This window comes from Globicephala melas, chromosome 2, assembly GCF_963455315.2.
Source record: "Globicephala melas chromosome 2, mGloMel1.2, whole genome shotgun sequence".
NCBI lineage: Eukaryota > Metazoa > Chordata > Mammalia > Artiodactyla > Delphinidae > Globicephala > Globicephala melas.
In genome coordinates, this window is record NC_083315.2 from 124775386 (window position 1) to 124800261 (window position 24876).

The following is a 24876-nucleotide window of genomic DNA, read 5'->3' on the forward strand; positions in this document are numbered from 1 at the left end:
GAATTACCATCCTAAAATGTCAGCAGTGCCAAGGTTGAGAAACCCTGGTTCAGATTTATCTGATTGTTTACTTATGGTTAGGTTCACGTTTGACATTTTTTTGGTGAAAACCTACATAGGTGATATTGTGGCTTTTTAGAAAATCTCATCAGGAGGCTCCTCCTGTCAAATTGTCCCTTTTGGTGGTCCCTAAGTCTGATCATTTGGTTAGAGTAGAGACTGCTGAATCTCTCAACTGAAATGCTACCTTTCCTGCTTTGTTGTTAGTAAAAACTACAAAGGGGTAGCTTGTAGTTTGGGGAGATACTTGGAGATCTTGTGAATATTTTATTGCCTGCAAATATTTTACCCAATAATTCAGCATCCATTGATAATCCTTGCTAGAACCAACTATTACACCGGGGATTGCAGAATGGTTGTTTTCTTTTATTCTACCATTCCTTCTAGGATTTTTAGCTGGGATCCTTCTGTAAAGAACAGCTTTTCATTTCTATTTTTCTTTTTCATTTTACTATTACTATGGACTAATGAAATTTTAATTTAACATATTATAAACCATTATCATCGTTAACGCATTTCAATGCTCAAATTGCCACTAATTTGGCCAACGGGAGTCACTTTAAGCTGTCTCCTATGTCCTTTTGACATTTCCCTTAGTCTTTGAGCTTTCCAAGATGCTTTATTATTTTTATTTTTACTTTTCATAGTTATTGACCACATTCCCCACACTGTACATCTCGTACCCATGACTCATTTACTTTGCAACTGGAAGTTTGTACTTCTTAGCCTCTCTCACTTATTTCTTTTTTTAGCCTTCTTAGTCTTCTTTGCTTTCTGGCACAAAATACGTCCCAGGCTCACCTTCTACTTTCCCAGCCCCTGCCCTGGAATCATCTATTTCTCCAAATGTTCCTTTTTTTTTTTTTTCCAAGGGGGCATAGTGTTTAGAACCAAGAATTGGGTGTCAGATATGTTCATTGCTACTAGAGTATCATATCACTAGATCTCTGTCCTTCTATATTTGTATCTTCCTTCTCCCACAGTGAGAACCCTGGTTCTCAATAAAAGCAATATATATTTGTGCATTTGTTCTACCCTATAATATATATCCAAAATGGTTTGTGGATTACTCCCCAATAATGTTTTTATTAGCCCGTGGTTTATCCCTTCCTTTTGTGAAAAAATGAATACAGACAGAAGCACTTCCAGAATGGCATAATAAAGGTCTCTGAAAATCTGGTCCTCCATAAAAGCAACAAAAACACAGGCAAAAATGTCAAAAATCAACTTTTTCAGAATTCTGGAAATTAACCAAAGCCTTGATAAAATTCGAGAAGGATTTATTCAAGAAAAACAGCTAAAACTAGGTAAGAACAGAAAGCTTTCTGGCATTTTAACTTACTCTAATCTCCTCCCCTTCTCCTTAGCTTTGCAGTAGACATGAAATCAGTAGCTATGAAATCCACAGTGTCTTGATTTACACTGTAACATCTTACAATATTTTGACTAGAGTATATTTTTGGCCAAGTAGCATATTTCTGATTGTTTGGGTGGTAACAGATAACTGTGGTCACTAAAACCACCACAGTCTATGTTCACAAAATCACAAGTGTTTATCTCAATATACTCAATTATGTTTTGCTTCCATTATAATCCTTCATTAATGATAAATTTTCATTTGTCTACTGGAAGAGTCCCCTTGGGCATATGGATGTCTATTTTAACTTTAGAGGCCTTGGTGACCATCCTCCATCCCCAGCCCAGGACCACACCAGGTAAAGTGAGACATGAAGATGCATATGCTTTCCTTGCACAGTGACTTCACCTTCTCCGAAATGGAAGGTTAGCATCTCTTCCACAGGCAGCACCAGCACACTAGCTAGAACATCACTGCTGTTGACTTAGTGAACCACCTTTTATATAAATTCCTCAAATAAACTTTACCTTTTACTAACTCTAACTTTTCCATGACCTTAGCTAATCTCAGTCTGTTAAAACTCTACCCAGCCTACAAGACCTGATGCAAATGTCATTAGATATTCCCTAATAACCTCAGCCAGAAACTACTATAATTTTTATGTTTATAGCTTTTATTCATGCTTGCCAAACACTGCATCATATGGCTATAAATTGATATATATATTTTTTCACTATCTGAGAGTAGAATCCTTGAGTACAAGATAATGTTTTATAGATTTCTATGTAATCCCACAATTTAAAGCTCTGCATGTAATAGGGATTCAATAAATGTTTATTAAACATTAAATTGCTGCATTTGTTAAATCCTTAAACTAATACACAATCTATATAACAATGCATAATGCCCTATGCCACATTTGGATTTTAATCATTTTTTTTACTAAGAACATATTATAAAACTATTCCATAGTATCGCTAAAAATATGTTATGAAAACTATTCAATGAAAATATAGAAATTTATGCTGTAACATTCTCTATGCAAACTTACCTCTCACAATGATGTTGGTAGACTTTTTTGCAGGGTTTCCCACATTATTATTGGCAATGCAGCTGTAAGTACCAGCATCTTCTGAGGTGATGGCAGGTATGGTTAAAGTTCCTCCAGTCAAAACAGTCTTTTCAGGCAGAGTCCCAAAGGACCTGACCCAAGTGAGAGAGGGTACAGGCTCTCCTCCTGTCGTAACACATACTAATGTTATGGCCTCTCCAGGATTTACAACTATAGGGTCATCCACCAAGAGTTTAATTGAAGGAGATGCTAAAAGACATAAACAAAAGAACATGCACCTATTTAGATCTACTACAACTAGAGTAACAGTATGCTTTATATTTCCTCAAACAATTAAAATGAAACATTGTTCTCTTGTGTCAAAATCTTACTGTACTAATCAAGTTTAAATCATGTAGAATGGTTACTCATTTTAATTACATGCTATAAACCCATGGAACTGTTTTAAGATCTTACACATGGAGAAGGGAATTAAAAAGTTTATGTATTCTTGGATTATTCTTCCAAAATTAGAATGACAAGACAGATTAAAGTTTTAAGACAAAAATCCCTTTCTCTTTTAATGCTGACAATCTCTTTTGTCCCTCCAGGTATAAATATTGCAGCTGTTTAGTCCTTGTATTTTCATGGTGAAGATTGTCATTTATTTAATTTTTGGATCATTCTGAGGTGAAATGATACATATTTTGCAACCTGAACACAACCAAGTAAGATAAAAGATCACTGCAGGTTTTTACTAAGCAGTGGGCCTGGTTTTTCATCTTGAAAGGAATAACAAAATCATGTAATTTAAAGCAGCCCCCATATTTCCTCTCTAACCTCTCTATTCAGAAAGTTTAGGCAATGAGTTTTCATAACCACTGCTTTAAAACTTAGAAACAAATAAACCACTGTTCAAACACAGTCACCGAACTATGACGGCCACCACTCCAATGTTTGGGTTATAATAATCTCCCCAGTGAAAATAAGTTGTTTGCAACTTTTCAGGTAAAAAAATAAATTGTAGATAAATATCCATTCAATAAAAAATGCTGTATTACAGACTTTTCATCAAACACTCAAAGTAGAAACTGCACAAAAACTCTGTTCACATACAGAACTTTTTTTTCTGCTTATACCACAGTGCCAGCCTATATAATGCATTCCTAAATAAAAACAGAGGGAATGCATTAGGCCAATGTTTGAGTTCACACATTCAGAAATATTTGATGCAAAAGTTAAAACTGAAATCTATCCATATTGGGAACACAAAGTGTTCAATTGTACTGTGCAATTTTTTTAGATATTAATTTCAGCTTAGAGTTGGAGAGTGCTTTTCTCAGAATAGAAGGTAAACTCCTTGTGTGATTCAATATTGTCTGCCTTGTTTGGATACAATGGAATATTACTCAACCATAAAAAGATGAAAACTTGCCTTTTGGGACATGGATGGACCTTGAGAGTATTATGTAAGTGATGCTAAGTGAGATAAGTCAGAAAGACAAATACCATATGATCTCACTCATACTTGGAATATAAAAAACAAACAAAACCCCAAAATATATGTACAAACCAAATGAAACAAAAACAAACATGTAGATACAGAGAACAGAGTAGTGGTTACCAGAGGGAAAGGAGCAGGGGGAGGGTGAAATGAGTAAAGGGGATCAACTTTATGGTAACTGATGAAAACTAAATTTTTGACGGTGACCATGCTGTAGGGTACAAAGAAGTAGAAATATAATGTTGTACACATGAAACTTATATAATATTATTAGTCAATGTTGCCTCAATAAAAAATAAATTTGAAAAGACACCAGAGGAGAGCAAGAAGACAACTCCATATTATAATTATGGTTCTGTGGAATAGGTATGGAATGCCTGGAGGACCTTTTTAAACATCATTGTTGCATGCTGGCCCTTCTAACGTCATCTTAAGAGACACAGAAGTTTCCAAAGTATCTTAATTGCCCTTGTGAGATGTTGACTTGAAATTATAAATATCTATGATAAACCTGCTGGGGAATTCACAAAATGAAAATAAGAGGCAAAAGGCATTGCAATTTGGTAGAAAAGAAAGCATCTCAAAGAGTTATTTAATATTGTTAAACTGATAAAAAAGAAACTACTAATTAAATATTTTTAAAAGATATTATACTTAATTATTGACATAGCATTATGAAAAAGTAAAAGAAATCTCTATAGCTTAGTGTGAGGTAAATAATATAATCTTACAAAGCTATTTAGTTAAAATACAATTGTAGACAGTCCAACAGTTATATTAGTAAAACTCATTTGTTTTACATCGTGTTTTAGTAAAATTAAAAGTCCCAAGGCCTAAGGGCCATTAATAGTATATGTTTAGATTATGGAAACACACAATGGTGACATTAAGAAATATTTGTCCCTGAAATTGACTTGTATAAGGATGAGTTGTTTTTCTATTAGATAGACAATATAAAGAAAAAGGTTCAAGAGAATTTCAAAGCTCACAAAATAATATATAAATAACAAGAGACCACTGTTTTACCTATAGTGCATTGCAGAAGTGTATTCACAATCTTATTAAAAATTCTCTTTTCCAAATCTAAATTGAAAACAGCGTACTGTCCAACTTAGTTTTATTAAAGATGGCATTATTTCTCTGACAATCCCTGATGTTAAAAATATCCCACAAAGACCCCCAAAATGGGCTAATGCTTTCAAGACTTTAAGAATGCTCATACATATTTTAGTAACAAAATTTTACAGCTTTAAATTCTAAAGAGATAAAGGTGAAATTGTCATTTTGTTCTAGCATCTTACGTTTGATTCTGTAAATATCAGCTTTTTTAAACTATGAGGCTACGTTTAAGAACCACAGGGTCATTGGATTCATCAAGCTTAAGTGTAAATCATGCCATAGAGAAAAAAAATTAAAGTAGGAAAAACATAAAAAAATTTTTTTGTGTACTATTAAAAATATTTTAAGACATTTCATCCTGGGCTAGTTAAGTCCCTTGCTATAAGCTTCCATAGCCCCCTTATTTTCCCTTTCATATCACATCTTATAACATTAGCCAGGCTTCCACTATGGCTCTTCAGACAGAAGCATCATGACTGCGTTCTCTGAAATATGGCCTGATAGTTGAATGGTAAGAGCACAAATTCTGGAGAACAATACCTGGGTTCTTGATTCTGCTATTATTTAATAACTGTGTGCACTTGGGCTAGTTCTTCTACTCCTGAGTGCCTCAGTTTTCCACTGTTGAAATGGAGGAAAATAATTACCTGTCTTACAGAGGTGAGACGATTTAACACGTGTTAAGTGCTTACAATAGTACCTAGTACAAAACATGCACAGAAAAAGCATTTTATTTTGTCATTATTTTCATTACCACCCCTATAGCCTCGTCCTGTGCTTGTACAGTTACTGTGCTTAATAAATATTGGTAAGGCAAATCAATAAGTGGGCAAATGAATAAATGAATGACTAGTGTAAAAAATGTAGTCACTAAACGATGTAATTTTTATATTTCACTCTGATGCATTTGACAGAGATATTTTAAAACCATTTTGACTTTTGGAGGTCCTACGCCATATCACAAAAAACATATTTAAATATACCCATACATTTTGAGGACACATAAAAAAATTTATTAATTTTGTTTTATTGATATATTTTAATTTATAAGTTGAAACTATTGTTTTTCAAGATTAATTTTAGTAGTGCCTTTAAAATCTTATAGGCAGGGAAACCTTCAAGATGGCACAAGAGTAAGACGTGGAGATCATCTTCTTCCCCACAAATACATCAGAAATACATCTACATGGGGAACAACTCCTACAGAACACCTACTGAATGCTGGCAAAAGACCTCAGACCTCCCAAAAGGGACGAAGCTCCCCACATACCTGGGTAGGGCAAAAGAAAAAAGAGACAAAAGAAGAGGGATGGGACCTGCACCAGTGGGAGGGAGCTGTGAAGGAGGAAAAGTTTCCACACAGTACGAAGCCCCTCCACTGGCAGAGACGGTGGGTGGTTGGGGGGAAGCTTTGGAGCCACGGAGGAGAGCACAGCAACAGGGGTGCAAAGGGCAAAGCGGAGAGATGCTTGCACAGAGGATCAGTGCCGACCAGCACTCACCAGCCCGAGAGGTTGTCTGCTCATCCCGGCCAGGACAGGTGGGGGCTGGGAGCTGAGGCTCGGGTTCTGGAGGTCAGATCCCAGGGAGAGGACTGGGGCTGGCTGCGTGAACACAGCCTGAACGGGACTAGTGCGCCACAGCTAGCCGGGAGGGAGTTCGGGAAAACATCTGTACCTGCCTAAGAGGCAAGGGACCATTGTTTCCGGGTACGCGAGAAGAGGGGATTCAGAGCACAGCCTAAATGAGGTCCAGAGACGGGCGCGAGCACAGCTATCAGTGCAGACAGCAGAGACAGGCATGAAACGCTAAGGCTGCTGCTGCAGCCACCAAGAAGCCCGTGTGCGAGCACAGGTCACTATCCACACCTCCCCTCCCGGGAGACTGTGCAGCCCGCCACTGCCAGGGTCCCGTGATCCAGGGACAACTTCCCCGGGAGAACACATGGCACACCTCAGGTTGTTGCCACATCACGCCAGCCTGCTGCAGGCTCGACCCGCACTCCGTGCCCCTCCCTCCCCCCGGCCTGAGTGAGCCAGAGCCCCCGAATCAGCTGCTCCTTTAACCCCCTCCTGTCTGGGCGGGAAACAGACGCCCTCAGGAGACCTACGCGCAGAGGCGGGTCCAAATCCAAAGCTGAATCCCAGGAGCTGTGCCAACAAAGAAGAGAAAGGGAAATTTCTACCAGCAGCCTCAGGAGCAGGGGATTAAATCTCCACAATCAACTTCATGTACCCTGCATCGGTGGAACACATGAATAGACAACGAATTATCCCAAATTGAGGCAGTGACATTGGGAGAAACAATATATATATTTTCCTTTGTTTCTTTTTGTGAGTGTGTATGTGTATGCTTCTGTGTGTGATTTTGTCTGTATAGCTTTGCTGTTACCATTTGTCCTAGGGTTCTGACTGACCTTTTTTTTTTTTTAAGTATAGTTTTTAGCGATTGTTATCACTGGTGGATTTGATTTTTGGTTTGGTTGCTCTCTTCTTTCTTTCTTTTTTTAAAATTACTTTTTAGTTTTTAATAATTATTTTTTATTTTAATAACTTTATTTTATTTATTTATTTATTTTTTTGTTTCTGTTTCTTTTTTTCTCCCTTTTATTCTGAGCCGTGTGGATGACAGGGTCTTGGTGCTCTGGCCGGGTGTCAGTCCTGTGCCTCTGAGGTGGGACAGCCGAGTTCAGGACATCGGTCCACCAGAGACCTCCCAGCTCCACATAATATCAAACAGCAAAAATCTCCCAGAGATCTCCATCTCAACACCAGCACCCAGCTTCACTCAACGACCAGCAGGCTACAGTGCTGGACACCGTATGCCAAACAACTAGCAAGACAGGAACACAAACCCACCCATTAGCAGAGAGGCTGCCTAAAATCATAATAAAGTCACAGACACAAGAAAACAAACCATTGGACATGGACCTGGCCACCAGAAAGAAAAGATCCAGCCTCATCCACCAGAACACAGGCGCTAGTCCCCTCCATCAGGAAACCTACACAACGAAATGAACCAACCTTAGCCACTAGGGGCAGACATCAAAAACAACAGGAACTATGAAACCACAGCCTGCAAAAAGAAGACCCAAACACAGTAAGTTAAGCAGAATGAGAAGACAGAGAAGCACACAGCACATGAAGGAGCAAGGTAAAAACCCACCAGACCAAACAACTGAAGGGGAACTAGGCAGTCTACCTGAAAAAGAATTCAGAGTAATGATAGTAAAGATGATCCAAAATTGTGGAAATAGAATGGAGAAAAAACAAGAAACGTTTAACAAGGACCTAGAAGAACTAAAGGGCAAACAAACAATGATGAACAACACAATAAGCTAAATTAAAAATTCTCTAGAAGAAATCAATAGCAGAATACCTGAGGCAGAAGAACGGATAAGTGACCTGGAAGATAAAATAGTGGAAATAACTACTGCAGAGAGAATAAAGAAAAAAGAATGAAAAGAATTGAGGACAGTCTCAGAGACCCCTGGGGTAACATTAAACGCACCAACATTCGAATTATAGGGGTCCCAGAAGAAGAAGAGAAAAAGAAAGGGACTGAGAAAATATTTGAACAGATTATAGTTGAAAACTTCCCTAATATGGGAAAGGAAATAGTTAATCAAGTCCAGGAAGCGCAGAGAGTCACATACAGGATAAATTCAAGGAGAAACACACCAAGACTCATATTAATCAAACTATCAAAAATTAAATACAAAGAAAAAAATATTAAAAGCAGAAAGGGAAAAACAACAAATAACATATTAGGGATTCCCCATAAGTTTAACAGCTGATCTTTCAGTAGAAACTCTGCAAGCCAGAAGGGAGTGGTAGGACATAATTGAAGTGATGAAGGAGAAAAATCTACAACCAAGATTACTCTACCCAGCAAGGATCTCAGCCAGATTTGATGGAGAAATTAAAACCTTTACAGACAAGCAAAACCTAAGAGAATTCAGCACCACCAAACCAGCTTTACAACAAATGCTAAAGGGACTTCTCTAGGCAGGAAACACAAGAGAAGGAAAACACCTACAATAACAAACCCAAAACAATTAAGAAAATGGGAATAGGAACATACATATCAATAACTACCTTAAACGTAAATGGATTAAATGCTCCAACCAAAAGACACAGACTGGCTGAATGGATCCAAACACAAGACCTGTATATATGCTGTCTACAAGAGACCACTTCAGACCTAGGGACACATACAGACTGAAAGTGAGGGGATGGAAAAAGATATTCCATGCAAATGCAAATCAAAAGAAAGCTGGAGTAGCAATTCTCGTATCAGACAAAATAGACTTTAAAACAAAGACTATTACAGGAGACAAAGAAGGACACTACATAATGATCAAGGGATCAATCCAAGGAGAAGATATAACAATTGTAAGTATTTATGCACCCAACTTAGAGTACCTCAGTACATAAGGCAAATGCTAACAGCCATAAAAGGGGAAATTGACAGGAACACAATCATAGTAGGGGATGGTAACACCCCACTTTCACCATGGAAAGATCATCCAACTGAAAATAAATAAGGAAACACAAGTTTTAAATGATATATTAAACAAGATGGACTTAAGTGATATTTATAGGACAGTCCATCCACAAACAACAGAATACATTTTCTTCTCAAGTGCCCATGGAACATTCTCCAGGATAGATCGTATCTTGGGCCACAAATCAAGCCTTGGTAAATTTAAGAAAATTGAAATCATATCAAGTATCTTTTCTGATCACAATGCTCTGAGACTAGATATCAATTACAGGAAAAAAACCTATAAAAAATACAAACACAGAGGGGCTAAACAATACACTAATTAATAACCAGGAGATCAGGGAAGAAATCAATGAGGAAATCAAAAAATACCTAGAAACAAATGACAATGAAAACATGATAACCCAAAACCTATGGGATGCAGCAAAAGCAGTTCCAAGAGGGAAGTTTATAGCAATACAATCTTACCTCAAGAAACAAGAAACATATCAAATAAACAACCTAACCATACACCTAAAGCAATTAGAAAAAGAAGAACAAAAAACCCCCAAGTTAGCAGAAGGAATGAAATCATAAAGATCAGATCAGAAAGAAATGAAGGAAACAATAGCAAAGATCAATAAAACTAAAAGCTGGTTCTTTGCGAAGATAAACAAAATTGATAATACATTAGCCAGACTCATCAACAAAAAAAAAGGAGGAAGACTCAAATCAATAGAATTAGAAATCAAAAAGGAGAGTTGACAACTGACACTGCAGAAATACAAAGGATCATGAGAGATTACTACAGCAACTGTATGCCAGTAAAATGGACAACTTGGAAGAAATGGACTAATTCTTAGAAAAGCACAAAGTTCCAATACTGAACCAGGAAGAAACAGAAAATACAAACAGACCAATCACAAGCACTGAAATTGAGACTGTGATTAAAAATTTCCCAACAAACAAAAGCCCAGGACCAGATGGCTTCACAGGCAAACTCTATCAAACATTTATAGAATAGCTAACACCTATCCTTCTGAAACTCTTCCAAAATATATCAGAGGGAGGAACACCTCCAAACTCATTCTATGAGACCAGTATCACCCTGTTACCAAAACCAGACAAAGATGTCACAAAGAACGAAAACTACAGGCCAATATCATGATGAACATAGAGGCAAAATCCTCAACAAAATACTAGCAAACAGAATCCAACAGCACATTAAAAGGATTATACATCATGATCAAGTGGGGTTTATTCCAGGAATGCAAAGTTTCTTCAGTATATGCAAATTTATCAATGTGATACAGCATATTAACAAATTGAAGGAGAAAAACCATATAATCATCTCAATAGATGCAGAAAAAGCTTTCAACAAAATTCAACACTGATTTATGATAAAAACCCTCCAGAAAGTAGGCACAGAGGGAACTTACCTCAACACAGTAAAGGCCATATATGACAAACCCACAGCCAACATCATCCTCAATGTGAAAAACTGAAACCATTTCCACTAAGATCAGGAACAAGACAAGGTTGCCCACTCTAACCACTATTATTCAACATTGTTTTGGAAGTTTTAGCCACAGAAATCAGAGAAGAAAGAGAAATAAAAGGAATCCAAACTGGAAAAGAAGAAGTAAAGCTGTCACTGTTTGCACATGACATGATCCTATATATAGAGAATCCCAAAGATGGTACCAGAAAACTACTAGAGCTAATCAGTGAATTTCATAAAGTGGCAGCATACAAAATTAATGCGCAGAAATCTCTTGCATTCCTATACACTAAAGATGAAAAATCTGAAAGAGAAATTAAGGAAACACTCCCATTTACCATTACAACAAAAAGAATAAAATACCTTGGAATAAACCTACCTAAGGAGACAAAAGAGCTGTATGCAGAAAACTATAAGACACTGATGAAAGAAATTAAAGATGATACAAATAGATGGAGAGATATACCATGTTCTTGGATTGGAAGAATCAACATGGTGAAAATGACTATGCTACTCATAGGAATCTACAGATTCAAAGTAATCCCTATCAAAGTATCACGGACATTTTTCACAGAACTAGAACAAAAAATTTCACAATTTGTATGGAAACACAAAAGACCCCGAATAGGCAAAGCAATCTTGAGAACGAAACACGGAGCTGGAGGAATCAGGCTCCCTGACTTCAGACTATACTATAAAACTACAGTAATTAACACAGTATGGTACTGGCACAAAAATAGAAATATAGATCAGTGGAACAGGATAGAATTCCTAGAGATAAACCCACGCACATATCGTCACCTTATTTTTTATAAAGGAGGCAAGAATAAACAATGGAGAAAAGACAATCTCTTCAATAAGTGGTGCTGGGAAAACTGCACAGCTAAATGTAAAAGAATGAAATTAGAACACTCCTGAACTCTATACACAAAAATAAACTCAAAATCGATTAAAGACCTAAATGTAATGCCAGACACTCTAAAACTCTTAGAGGAAAACATGAGCAGAACACTCTATGACATAAATCACAGCAAGATCCTTTTTGACCCACCTCCTAGAGAAATGGAAATAAAAACAAAAATAAACAAATGGGACCCAACTAAACTCAAAAGCTTCTGTACAGCAAAGGAAACCATAAACAAAACCAAAAGACAACCCTCAGAATGGGAGAAAATATTTGCAAATGAAGCAACTGACGAAGGATTAATCTCCAAAATTTACAAGCAGCTAGTGCAGCTCAGTATCAAAAAAACAAACGACCCAATCCAAAAATGGGCAGAAGACCTAAATAAACATTTCTCCAATGAAGATATACAGATTGCCAACAAACACATGAAGGAATGCTAAACATCATTTATCATTAGAGAAATGCAAATCAAAACTACAATGAGGTATCACCTCACACCAGTTAGAATGGCCATCATCAAAAAATCTCCAAACAATAAATGCTGGAGAGGGTGTGGGAAAAGGGAACCCTTTTGCACTGTTGGTGGGAATGTAAATTGATTAAAAACCTAAAAGTAGAACTACCATATGACCCAGCAATCCCACCCTTGGGCATATACCCTGAGAAAACCATAATTCAAAAAGAGTCATGTACCACAATGTTCATTGCAGCTCTATTTATTATAGCCAGGACATGGAAACAACCTAAGTGGCCATCAGTAGATGAATGGGTAAAGAAGATGTGGCACATATATACAATGGGATATTACTCAGCCATAAAAAGAAAGGAAATGGAGTTATTTGTAGTGAGGTGGTTGGACCTAGAGTTTGTCATAGAGAGTGAAGTAAATCAGAAAGAGAAAAGCAAAAACTGTATGCTAACAAATATATATGGTATCTTAAAAAAAAAAAAAAGGTCATGAGGAACCTAGGGGCAGGACAGAACCTACTAGAGAATGGACTTGAGGACACACGGAAGATGAAGTTTAAGCTGGGACAAAGCGAGAGAGTGGCATGGACATCTATACACTACCAAATGTAAAACAGATAGCTAGTGAAAAGCAGCCACATAGCACAGGGAGATCAGCTCGGTGCTTTGTGACCACCTAGAGGGGTGGGATAGGGAGGATGGGAGGGAGGGAGACGCAAGAGGGAAGAGATATGGGGATATATGTATATGTATAGCTGACTCACTTTGTTATAAAGCAGAAACTAACACATCATTGTAAAGCAATTATACTCAAATAAAGGTGTTAAAAAAATAGATAAATCAGAGAGAGACAAAAAAAAAAGCTCACAGGCAAAAGTGAAGTGCAAGTGAATGCTAGTTTTTTATAGTGCTCTTAAACTCTCCAACACCACCCTGAGTCCATGCATTATGTTTCTTTTCCTGCACTTATATAGGTAATTAGGAAATTAAGAAAGATTAATCTCATTGCAGTAAATCATGTATGTGGTTGAGTGTTTATTAAATATCTATTGCATGTTTTGGTTCAATTATCCCATCACTACGTAAGAATAAACATGTAAAGCCATCGGGATCATCAGCTTCCTTATAACCATGAGACAAGAGCATTGTTCTAAAACATACTGCAGGATCTAGATAGCCAGTCATTCTTCACAGCAACACATCAGAGACAGATTACTATTTGAAGCTCATTTTAAGTAATAAAGAAATAAAACAGAGAAGTTGAAAAGGGACAAGAGAAACACTGAGTGGACAGTATGTTAATTTTTATTTGGGATGTTCATCGAACCAAAGTAAAAAGTAGAAAAAGGTGAAATACATAAAGTAAAAAAGTAAATCTATCAAGTGAAGCATCTATAGTATATTTTATTTATTTATTCATTTATTTTTGCGGTACGCGGGCCTCTCACTGTTGTGGCCTCTCCCGTTGGGGAGCACAGGCTCCGGATGTGCAGGCTCAGCGACCATGGCTCACGGGCCCAGCCACTCCGCGGCATGTGGGATCTTCCCAGACTGGAGCACGAATCCGTGTCCCCTGCATCGGCAGGCGGACTCTCAACCACTGCGCCACCAGGGAAGCCCTACAGTATATTTTAAAAATCATAGATTATTGTAAACATGTTTTATAGTTATTGCCAAAACATGGCTCAAATTACATAAAAATTATTCCAACTAAGTCTGCTTTTAATATGACACATGCACAGACATACACCACCAGCTATAAACATTCTCTGTGTATACAGTGCTCATAAAAAAAGTGCCCATCAGACTATCCGAATGAGAATCTTGCCAGCACTCAATGATGGAAGGCATGTGTCACCACAGCGGTTGTCTTGGAGACTTGGCTCCTTTAAGATCGGTATGTCAACATTCTAGCATGCTTGATGTTCTCTGTGGTGGAAATACGAGAGATAGATAGATAGGTCTATAAATTATTCGTCCTGGGAGGGATGTAATGAAGTAGAATGACAGAAAAAGAAAGAGAAAGAAAGGGAAAAGAAGGGAAGGGAAATGAAAGAGAGGAGAGACGAAATAGTCTGTGGTTTTTATTTTCCAAAATCCTAAACCTTCAATAACTACAACACGGAAAGTATATTTTAGGAAATATCTCTGAGGAAGAGAATTCTTCCCATGTTCCCTTCAGTTCCTCCCCTCCTGGCCAACAAAAAGAAAGTTTTCTTGGGCTAAGCAACAGTTACTTCAGTTGGTCTGAGACAGAGAGGACTGGCTTCTTGACTCCCACACCAAATCCTGAACATCTGCATATTCAAGAGCAGAGGGGATGCGTGTGTCCCTTTCCGTTTTGAGGTCACTAAGTATGACTGGCTACACAGACAGGCCATAGTGAGTCTCATGGGAAAGGCTCCATGCCTCAGGGGAACAGCCCCAGCCCCACACAATGGAATGGAAGAAGCAGAGAGATGGGCCAGAACTGAATGTGGCAAGACAATACGAATGAGGGAGATCTTAGATGATACGTGCCTGTCAGAAGATCCAGATCTCATGCCCCACACCTTGGTATAATATAGCACCCCCTAGAATTTAAATAAAATCTGGTGGAAATGGGAACTCCACGTTGACTGAGATACGATTTCTGAAATTATAGCAGAATAGGTAGTTGAAATAAAAATGAAGTTGAATTATAGAATAATAAAGATATATTTCTTTCAAACCTGAGTTTGTAGACTGGGATTCATGACCATTAATTTTAGAGTCAGTTCCTCGTGAGGTCTTCTGGGTGTGTAATACAAAGATTTAGTTTGGGGTTAATTAAGAATACATTCTGTAGGAAGAAAATACTATTGTATTGGTGGGTTTGTTTTGGCTACTACCTAACATAACAGCTAGCTGAAGATAAATATGGTTTAAAAAAATTGAAAAAAATGTAGTGCTAATCATCTTTATATTTTTAGAGATTTGGCTCTCCATGGATCTGGGCCTTTTAATTTTTAAAAAGGAACTTAGTTTTTCACCCCTGACCCTTCGATTAAATTGATATGAAATAGTTAGCTATGGTAAAAGCTGCCAGTTGCCTTGAGTTAGAGATAATCTGAGACATATGATTATTTGATTGGAAGGAACTTGAATACTGAGTCACAGAGAAAAATCACAAGGAAGAAAGAACATGAAAAAACAAACAAAACCCCGCCCCAAACCAAAAAAGCAACAATAAAAAAAACCCCACCAGAATGAACTCCAATAAAAAATCCTCAGCTAGGATGGTATTTGTCTTATTCTGAATCCTCCCAAAAGCAGGTCCTAATATAAGAAAATAGTTCATTTGGGTGGAGATCGCAGGAAGAATACTGAAGGAGAAGGGAAGAGACAAAGAAAGGGAGAAAACCCAGTAATGGAGCACTAAGGAGCGGTTGTCACTGTGAGAAACCTGACTCCCTGCTGCTGGGGACCCTTTGGAAAACTAGATAGAACACATCTCAGGACTCTCCCTCTGAAAAGTGAGGAGGCTGGCTGGGGTATTTACCTACCAACTCCTGTCCTTCATTAGTTAAGGATCATTCTATGGGTCTTAACTTACCAGCCTTCTGCATTGGCTGAACACATTGTTGAGTCCAGCGAAAGTTTTCAAACAGAAGGATAGTGAATCGAATCTGTCAAAAGAAACTACAATAACCTCCAGAACAGGCTAAGAGGAGAAAACAGGGCACTCACAGTGTCTGCTAGGACACCCTTTCCATGTAAATTCAATGATCAGTAGTTGGCCACATGGAGATAAGGTGAAAAGGCTAAAGAAAGAATAAGGAAGAAATCAGTGGTGAGTAGGGGCACCTTTACCCATCAGGATATAAACACAAAATAAAATAAGTAAGAGCACACCATGAATAAAAGGAAGAGGAAGTAAAAATATATACAATTAACTTTCTGCTTCTTTTCCATGGCCATACATCTTTTAAACTAAAATATACACGATAGACAAACCAAGTCCAGCTTCTATATGGAGCAACATGCTATGTTTACAGATTCAAAGAATAGAAAAAAGTTTCTCTTGCAAAAAGAAGTCATTTCACTAAGATATAAGAATCACTGTATTTTCATGCATTTCATTGGAATTCATTTTCAACAGATGTTTCATTGAAATACAGGTAGCAATGGACATTTCACATGATAAAAATGAGAGAATATATTAGAAGTTGATTTGAAAATTCAAAATAATCCACGCATATAGTTGAAGTTATTATTCAAATATTATCATTATTGACAAATGGATTCTCATGAAGCCCAGGAATGATATAATATTAGGAAATTCTATTTAAAACAATGTTCCTGGATATGGCAATATTTGAAATAGTATTCATAAATAGTCTCTAATGCAAGAGAGAGCCTTTGCTATAGATACTGAAGCTAACAAGCATTTTTCATTTTTTTAATGTTCAAAGGACAGATAGTTCTGCAAATGATTGAGGAGGCAGAGCAAATATTTTCCTTCATGGAAAATTACATAAAAGTTTTCTAGAAGAGACCTACTGCTTAATGCCATGAGTTCCAAAAATGGCTTCCCTAGATGGGTTTTGTTTGATTGGCACAATATTATTTATTGTTTGTTGTTGTTATCATTATTAGGAATAAATGTCTTTAGGTATTGTTTGGTCTCCCCAGTATAACACATTTCAACATATTCATTTAATAAGTATATATTGAGCACCTACTATGTATCAAGGCCTGTGATAGGCACTTGGGATATAATGGTGAACAAAACAGCCCAAGAATTCCTGCACTCAGAATCCTACATCCTAATAGGATGAGAACCAGCCTTCTCCCCATGACTCCCATTGTCTTGGGTGACTTCACATATTTACATCACCTCCCTGGTCTCTGAAGTCATGTGCATTTATGATCCCTGACCAGAATATTTATGCCATCACAGCATAATGAGTAAAGAAATCTGGGGACTTCCCTGGTGGCCCAGTAGCTAAGATTCCATGCTCCCAGTGCAGGGGGCCCAGGTTTGATCCCCGGTCACACCCAGTGCAGCCAAATAAATAAATAAATATTAAAAAAAAAATTTGCCAAAAGATATTCTTCAATGAAATCAGAATTTACAAATTATAATTAGTGTTATTTACATTTGAATCTAGTCATTAAACAAGATAAACAGAAAAACTAGAACTGTAACTTGTGTTCCAAGGTGAGCAAAAGATAAAGTCAAAAGCTTATTTCAGTCGATAAGTTATGCCAATAGTTGGGGTACTAGTACTTAATGGCCTAAAAACTCTTCATAAATATTGTTAAAACATGATGAAGAAGAACTTTATTACCACTTACATCTCCCTCCCCTGGCCAACAATCCCTTAATGTTCCTTCCAACAGGTGAAATCATGGCAAAGCAAGGTCTCATTCAAGTTCACCAGAAACTGAGCATTATCTGCAGCTGCAGCAGAATACCAGAGGGTCATCACTCATGGAGAGAAAATCCAAGCTAAGTACTTCCAACCAAGAAACTTGCTGTCCGTGGAATTTTCCTGTTCTTCATGGAAGATACCAGGTTTTTAGGAATAGTGCCAGTTTGCAAAGATGTCCTCCTCACAAAATCAACAAGGCATGAACTTGCTATTCCTGCTGCCTGGGATTCTCTTCCAGTGCTTATTTACCTGGTAAACCACTTTACCACGGTCAAGTGTCAATATCAGTTTTTTACCAAATTCTTAGTTTTTGTACAAGGCAATTGAATTCCTTCCTCTTTTGTATAAGCATAGTGGCTTATTATAGCTTCACACACACACCCCTCCCCACATACCTTAGCCACCATTAGAACATTTACCTTCGCCTTTCACCGTGCGATATTTAAGAATTGAATTATCTGTGAAAAGGGTGGTGTTTTTCATATTCGTACCAACAGCACGCATAAAAGGATTTGGCAAAGAATTATGTGCTTAATAAAGTCTTATTGAATAAAAGAATGTTGAATTTAAAGACTAGAGAACAGAAACTCCACATAAGACCTATTTGTCATAAACTTAACCAAAAAAAAAAAAAAACATAAAAACTCAGGATTTCATGAACCATTCATTGAAAAATACTAGCTATGAAGACCTTTCTGTTCTCTCACTGTTCAACCCATCTAAACTTAATCATGCTTTATATCACTAACAAGGTGATAGCAAAGAATTTCTCTTTCAAAATTTAGTGCACCACTCACATAAAATAATTACAGCATATTATTTACACTTCTTTGTACTTAATTCTTTGCTCAGTTATAGCACATACATTACTATCAGTAAACCATTTGATTAAACCAAATTATGTCCCCGAAACCAAAACTAAAGGCATATGGCCTTTGTCATAAGAGGACCAGTATGTGGGTAATTCAATATAGAATTAAAAAGATCAGTTAAGATTTAAGGCTCTTCTGTAAGAGTGACACAGCAGTAGGAGAACAGATAAAGACATCACCTCCAAGACCATCTGGTGTTGATCTCCCAGCTATACTTCTTGAGGCCTCACTAGAGTAGCAAAGAAAACAAAACAATAATTCTGCTCTGGCCATCAGAGCTGCTGAAATGGAGGCAGCTGGTATTTCTAAAACCAGTATTTGTAACATAGAGGGATGGTGCAAAAAGGTACTCTCTTATTAGTTACTCTCTTACTCTTGTCTTATTGGTCTGATAAAAACTAGGTGTTTTTCTTTTTTTCTTTTTATTACCCATCCTGGTGACACTGTATTATAATGTTATATTTTGAAACTTTTTATGATTCTACAATTTCATTTTATAGTAATATTGCTAAGGTGGTTCATAGCTAATCTTAAAGAGTAATGTTGAACAGATTTAACTCTGCTGGGCCTCTGTTTGCCTCTCCAAGGGAATTCCATTAGTTTCCAAAGGACTGCTCAGGCCAAATGTCTACCTTGATTAGGAAAACACCTTGGCATATAGTCTCCTAATCTTGTCACGTATCTATACTCAGGTTACTCAAATATCTAAATTGGTTCCAAGATACAGCAAAGATTAGAAATCAGATCAGGAGCTTAATTAGCCAGGTCATTGATAGCAACAAAATAAACTGACAGCAAACAAAGGAATAACCTATGTTTTATTTAAAGGAAAACTGTTAATTCAACATATATTTATTAAGTGCCAACTGTGTGTCAGACTCTGTTCTAGGCATTGGAGACAATAGAACAAAACAGACAAAAATCCTGCCCTCGAGGTGTTTGTAATTAGATAGAGACAACTATAGCCCTTAATATGTTCCAGGCACACTTCAGAAAGCTTTTCATATATTTCTCATGTAATTTTATGAGATAGCTACTATTATTACCAATCTGAGAAACAGTTTAGATAACTTTTACTTATTACCAATCTGACAGACTTTAGATAACTTTCCCAAGGTCACGTACATAGTGAATGGTGGAGCTGAGATTCTAATCTAGGCAGTCTGACTTGAGATGGATTTAAAACATTGTAGATAAACTCCAGAGTGAAATAAAGTTGATAATTTTCAAGCTCTAATTAAATTCTTGATGATATTTATGTCAGAGAAAGAATTAATGCTGCTGCTCTAATAGAAAAAAGGGATAACATTAATATCATCTATTATAATAAAAGCCTAGGGAAGGCAAAAATAAACATGATTTGCTAGTCAGGCTTCGAGAAATCTCTACCACTTAGAATAGAAGGCAAAAAGGACTTGTGAACCCCCTAAGGCATAATTTAAAAGCCTAAATTCTGAAGTGACTGTGGAAAAGGCTCTCAGGCTATTGCTCACAGTGTTTTCACTCCTAACTCATACAAAACTATAATGGGCTCAGTTATTTAAGTTCTCAGACTTTACAAGGTAAGGAGGAAAAATTTAAACAAGGAAAGACTTCCTGAGACAGAACAATGGAGAACAACAGTGGCAGCTGACAATATGCCACTAAGAAAAGAGTAAGAAAAACAAGTGTATTATTACATGGAACAGTAAGCATGGTCATAAACTATTAACCAAGTCTTCATTTATTGACATTTCAACTGCCAACCCCAAAATATCAGATTAGGCAGATACAATTTTAAAAAGCAAGAAAAGAAGTAATATATCCATATATTTAGGTATTTATCATGGGATGGGGGGAAAAGAGAGAGAGACTTTTGCTGGTGCTTCTAAAGTTTGCTATAAAATACTACTTTGCAAAGGACAAAAGTAGTCATATTTTGCTAAATACAATACTGGACCAAAGGTCAAATTAAAGAAATCAAAGCATACAAATCATACATACATTCATACTTAACACATTTAAGCATTATAATGGTTATTTACATTGGACTCTACAAGTAGTTTCATAAAATTAAGAATATCATACCTTGATTGCTGAACTGGGTCACAACCCAGACAAGTGCGGTGTCATGAGTACCTCAGCCCTTGTCAAGTATCTGTTACCAACCTCCTAACTGGGATTTCTGCACTAGCCTCCAACTGACATGTGCATCTGAAAACACTGGAATGGGGAGTCTAATTCTAGGAGTTGAGGGGTGCCTCAACAAATTAAGGCCTGCCCTGGGAAATCCGAGAAATGTGTAGACTTTGTTTTATAAAGGGCTAAATATGTTTCCAGGAGGTGTTCTCCTTTCAAGTACAGATATATTAACTATTATTTACTTTTAGGCTTACATCGATATTCCTTCCCCATGGCTAATGAAATGAAAAAGAAAGAACAAGAGAGGCAGAATCAGAGCATAATTTGTGAAAAATAAATATGCCAAAGCAGAGGGATTTGATTCCAAGTTTTGTGTGTGGTTAGGAGTCAATATATTGGGACTAAATTACAAAACAATAAAATTGTGGTTTGCACCGGAGAAAATGACAGTTTTAAACTATAGACCTTGTAGTAGGTTTCAATACAGTATCAGGTTGACATACTGTAAATACTAACTGCTGTTTAAGAATGTTATTACAGATCTAATTCTAACACAAGTCAATTCAAGCCTAACTATTAAACTAGCTACATTTCTTATCTTGGGATTTCAGACATTCAGAGTACATTTAAATGTACTGTTGCCATATTCTAGGACAATGCTGCTATATGATAAGGGAGGTGTTTCTTTTTTGAGTAAGATAATACTGTAGTGTAACATATGTGAAGGAACTAAAAAGCTGCACAAAATGGAATGTTGCTTAAGGAAAGATTAAAAGTCAATAAAACCTTTTTAATACTATTTTAATATGAAAGATAAAACCCTGACTGAATCACCTCCAAATTCAATTCCTCTCTACACATGAGAAACTGCAGGCACAAAAAATGTCCTGCCAATATTTTATTTCACAAAGCTACTGAAAATATAACTTTCCTACTCTAGTTCTGATGTTTTCCATATAGATTTTGTTAAATCCACATTTCCCATTCTACATGATTAATATGAACTGATGAAACATCTTTACAGAGGAAACAAATACCATTTGTTTGAAATGTCAAATTATTTTTTGTTTTTCTTCAAGTTTTTAATATTGGTATGTATTGAATTGCCTATTTAACTCTCCGGTGACTTAAGAGTTAAATCCATATTATATATTCTTTGACTGTAGATCTGTATACATATAGTAATGCTTTTCTAAACCTGTATTCATATTTAACATTTTACTTAAACACACAAAACAATGTTTAGTATGCAAACCATTGCATATTCACTGAATTTTCAGGGTCTTTGAAATGTAGTATCATATTTTTGTATAGTCCATCGTGTCCTAAGTCTATATGGACATCACATCTGATTGATTTTTGCTTATGGCTCCAAAATGAGAAAGACATAAACATTACAATTTTTTCAGATTGAGCTAATTTTAAAGCTGAAAGACAAAATGTAATGAGGCAGGACTTTAGTTATTAAGTATTCATGATCAAAACCAAGAGAATTAGAAAGATATGGTAAGAATAGAAGGAGTTTTGTTTCTTTTCCCCTATTTTGTTCCTCCCAGGCAATTGTCTTAGTGGATTCAATCCCAGGAAATTTATAAGAACCCATATTATACGGCTTGTTTTTCCAATAGCTTTGTTCATTTATTTCCTGTTGTGTCTTTTTCTCTCTTCACTTTGAAAATATATATTTTAATTTGCACTCAATACATAATAATCATTTTGAAGAAATTTCTTATCTACTGTTATCTGTTAAGTCAAACTATATGAAATTGCCAATATTTTACCATTTTAGAACTATAAACTCTTTTCAGTAAAACAAAGCAAACTGGCGTTGCCAGATGCTGCTAGAGGCAGAACACCACGTGGTAATGTTTTATACTTGACTGACTAAAAATTCTGCCTCTTGCTTGGCTGTGCACAGGGTTGCAGTGCCAAATCCAAGTGAAACTTAAAGAGCAGCTTCGTACAACTGTCACATCTATTTATGCCAAAAATTTTATACCTGGTTTCTTGATAATTTCCATTTTTGTCAAAGCAGGGAAATAGGTACCATTAATAGAACAAAAGGACAAGGTTGCCATCAATAAATTTCTATTACACAGTATGTCTATCAGAAATCAATACTGTTGACTTTACAGCACATTCACTGGATGGTATGTGATTGAAGGATGTAGTCAATAAAATGCTCAAGTAGTACAATATAGCAACTAAAGCAGAGTGACTAAAAGGAGCTGACAGAAAGAAATGCTGTTCAAAACATAAACTAAAAAAAAAAAAAAAACTAAAACGTATTACTAAACAATTGGGCAAATCTATTTTCTATAGCAACAGAACAGTAGCAAGTAATTCAAGAAGAATATGCTGTTATCAGAAAAAAAATGTCTCAGAACAGATGTTGCAGAAAATGAAAATTGAGGGAAAAGCCAAAATCTTTGTGATGCTTTGGAAATAACTGCCACAACAGCAAACCAAAAGTACATGCTGCATCTGGACTTATAGTCAAAAGGTTGATGTTAATGCATTTCTGATACTCTGCCTGTCCATTATGATCCAGTCTACCTCTCACCGCTCTCCTTTTAGTCCCTGTAATAATACATGAGATACTCTACTCCCACTATATGGACTACTACAAGGACTTTCTTAATATATATATATATATATATTTTTTTCCGGTACGCGGGCCTCTCACTGTTGCGGCCTCTCCCATTGCGGAGCACAGGCTCCGGACGCGCAGGCTCAGCGGCCATGGCTCACGGGCCCAGCCGCTCTGTGGCATGTGGGATCTTCCCGGACCGGGGCATGAACTCGTGTCCTCTGCATCGGCAGGCGGACTCTCAACCACTGCGCCACTAGGGAAGCCCATGGACTTTCTTAATTTTTAAATTTAATTCGAAGCCATCATGAACCAATGTGGATCTTTTAAATTATGTCTAGTTGTGACTCAAATAACTCTATGAATCTATATTAACAGTGACCACAGGGCTAATCTTAGCCACAACACAGGATGTTAAATCCTATGAGTAGTGTGGCTAAGGTCAGAGGACTCCCTGAAAGCACAAATATTTTAGCATGAAGTTTTAACAATAATACGTGCATTTCATCATATTAGAATGTCAGAGATAAAAGCAGATATTTATGGCTCACCCCTCCCCCCAAAAAAACTGTCTGCATTTTTCCTGTTCTTTAAACTAGAAAATGTATTCTATAAGTGTTCTCTGATGAGATAATAATCAATTCCTATTTTCCTAAAAATTATTTTAAATGTACATTTACCTGGTACTGTTTAGTATACTTGATTTAAAGAAAGGGTAAGAACATAAATTGTATCTATTTCTTCATTATGGAAGTAAGTATATTACAAAAAGGCTTTATAAAAATCTTGCAGACCTAATGTAAACATCTACTCATTACTAATGTACATACTAGTAATATGATCATTTACATTTAATGACACAATATTTGATATTCACTTATTTCTGTAACCATTGAAACAAATTGGAATTTAACTGTGATTTAATATTTCTGCTGAAAAGTACAGAGTAGTATATTGTATCACTGATACTTTCAATAAATAAAAAAGGACAATCAAAGGGTTAAATGGGATTTTGAAAATCCTCATTAGTTTCTTCACAAAGGTAATTTTTTTTTAATCTAACAATCACAGTACCATAAAACTAAGAGCCCAACATTTGCCAAGCAATTTAAATACAATCTCATTTAATCTTCACAGTATGTGTAATGAGGTAAGGTTCTGTGGGGAAATTTGTACTCTTAAATGTCTTACAGCTGGAGGCAGTACAGTGGCCAGTGATGAATCTTCTCTTGAAAGAGATGAAAGCCTCCCTGACAGTGACTTTTTGTAAAAGAAATATTGAGAGCCCAAGATGTGCAAAGATTTCTTCAAATGGGTACATCAGGTCCAGAGGTTTTTGTTTGCTAAATCTTTTTCTTGAATAGATAGTAATGTAAGGCTTACGTATAAAAGGACAACAGCACAATGAGGTATTAATCTTGTCAAATTCTGCAAGCCTGAAACTT

At 36.5% G+C, this 24876-nt stretch overlaps 1 protein-coding gene across 2 annotated transcripts in view; it reads right to left on the reverse strand.

Annotated features, from left to right (window-relative positions):
* Positions 1-24876, reverse strand: part of MDGA2 (MAM domain containing glycosylphosphatidylinositol anchor 2) — an 826249-nt gene that overhangs the window by 265302 nt on the left and 536071 nt on the right. For both annotated transcript variants that reach the window (XM_030854879.2, XM_060294784.1), the window contains one exon: positions 2469-2738. In XM_030854879.2, coding sequence (XP_030710739.1) covers positions 2469-2738 — 270 coding nt within the window. The remainder of the gene's footprint in view (positions 1-2468; positions 2739-24876) is intronic.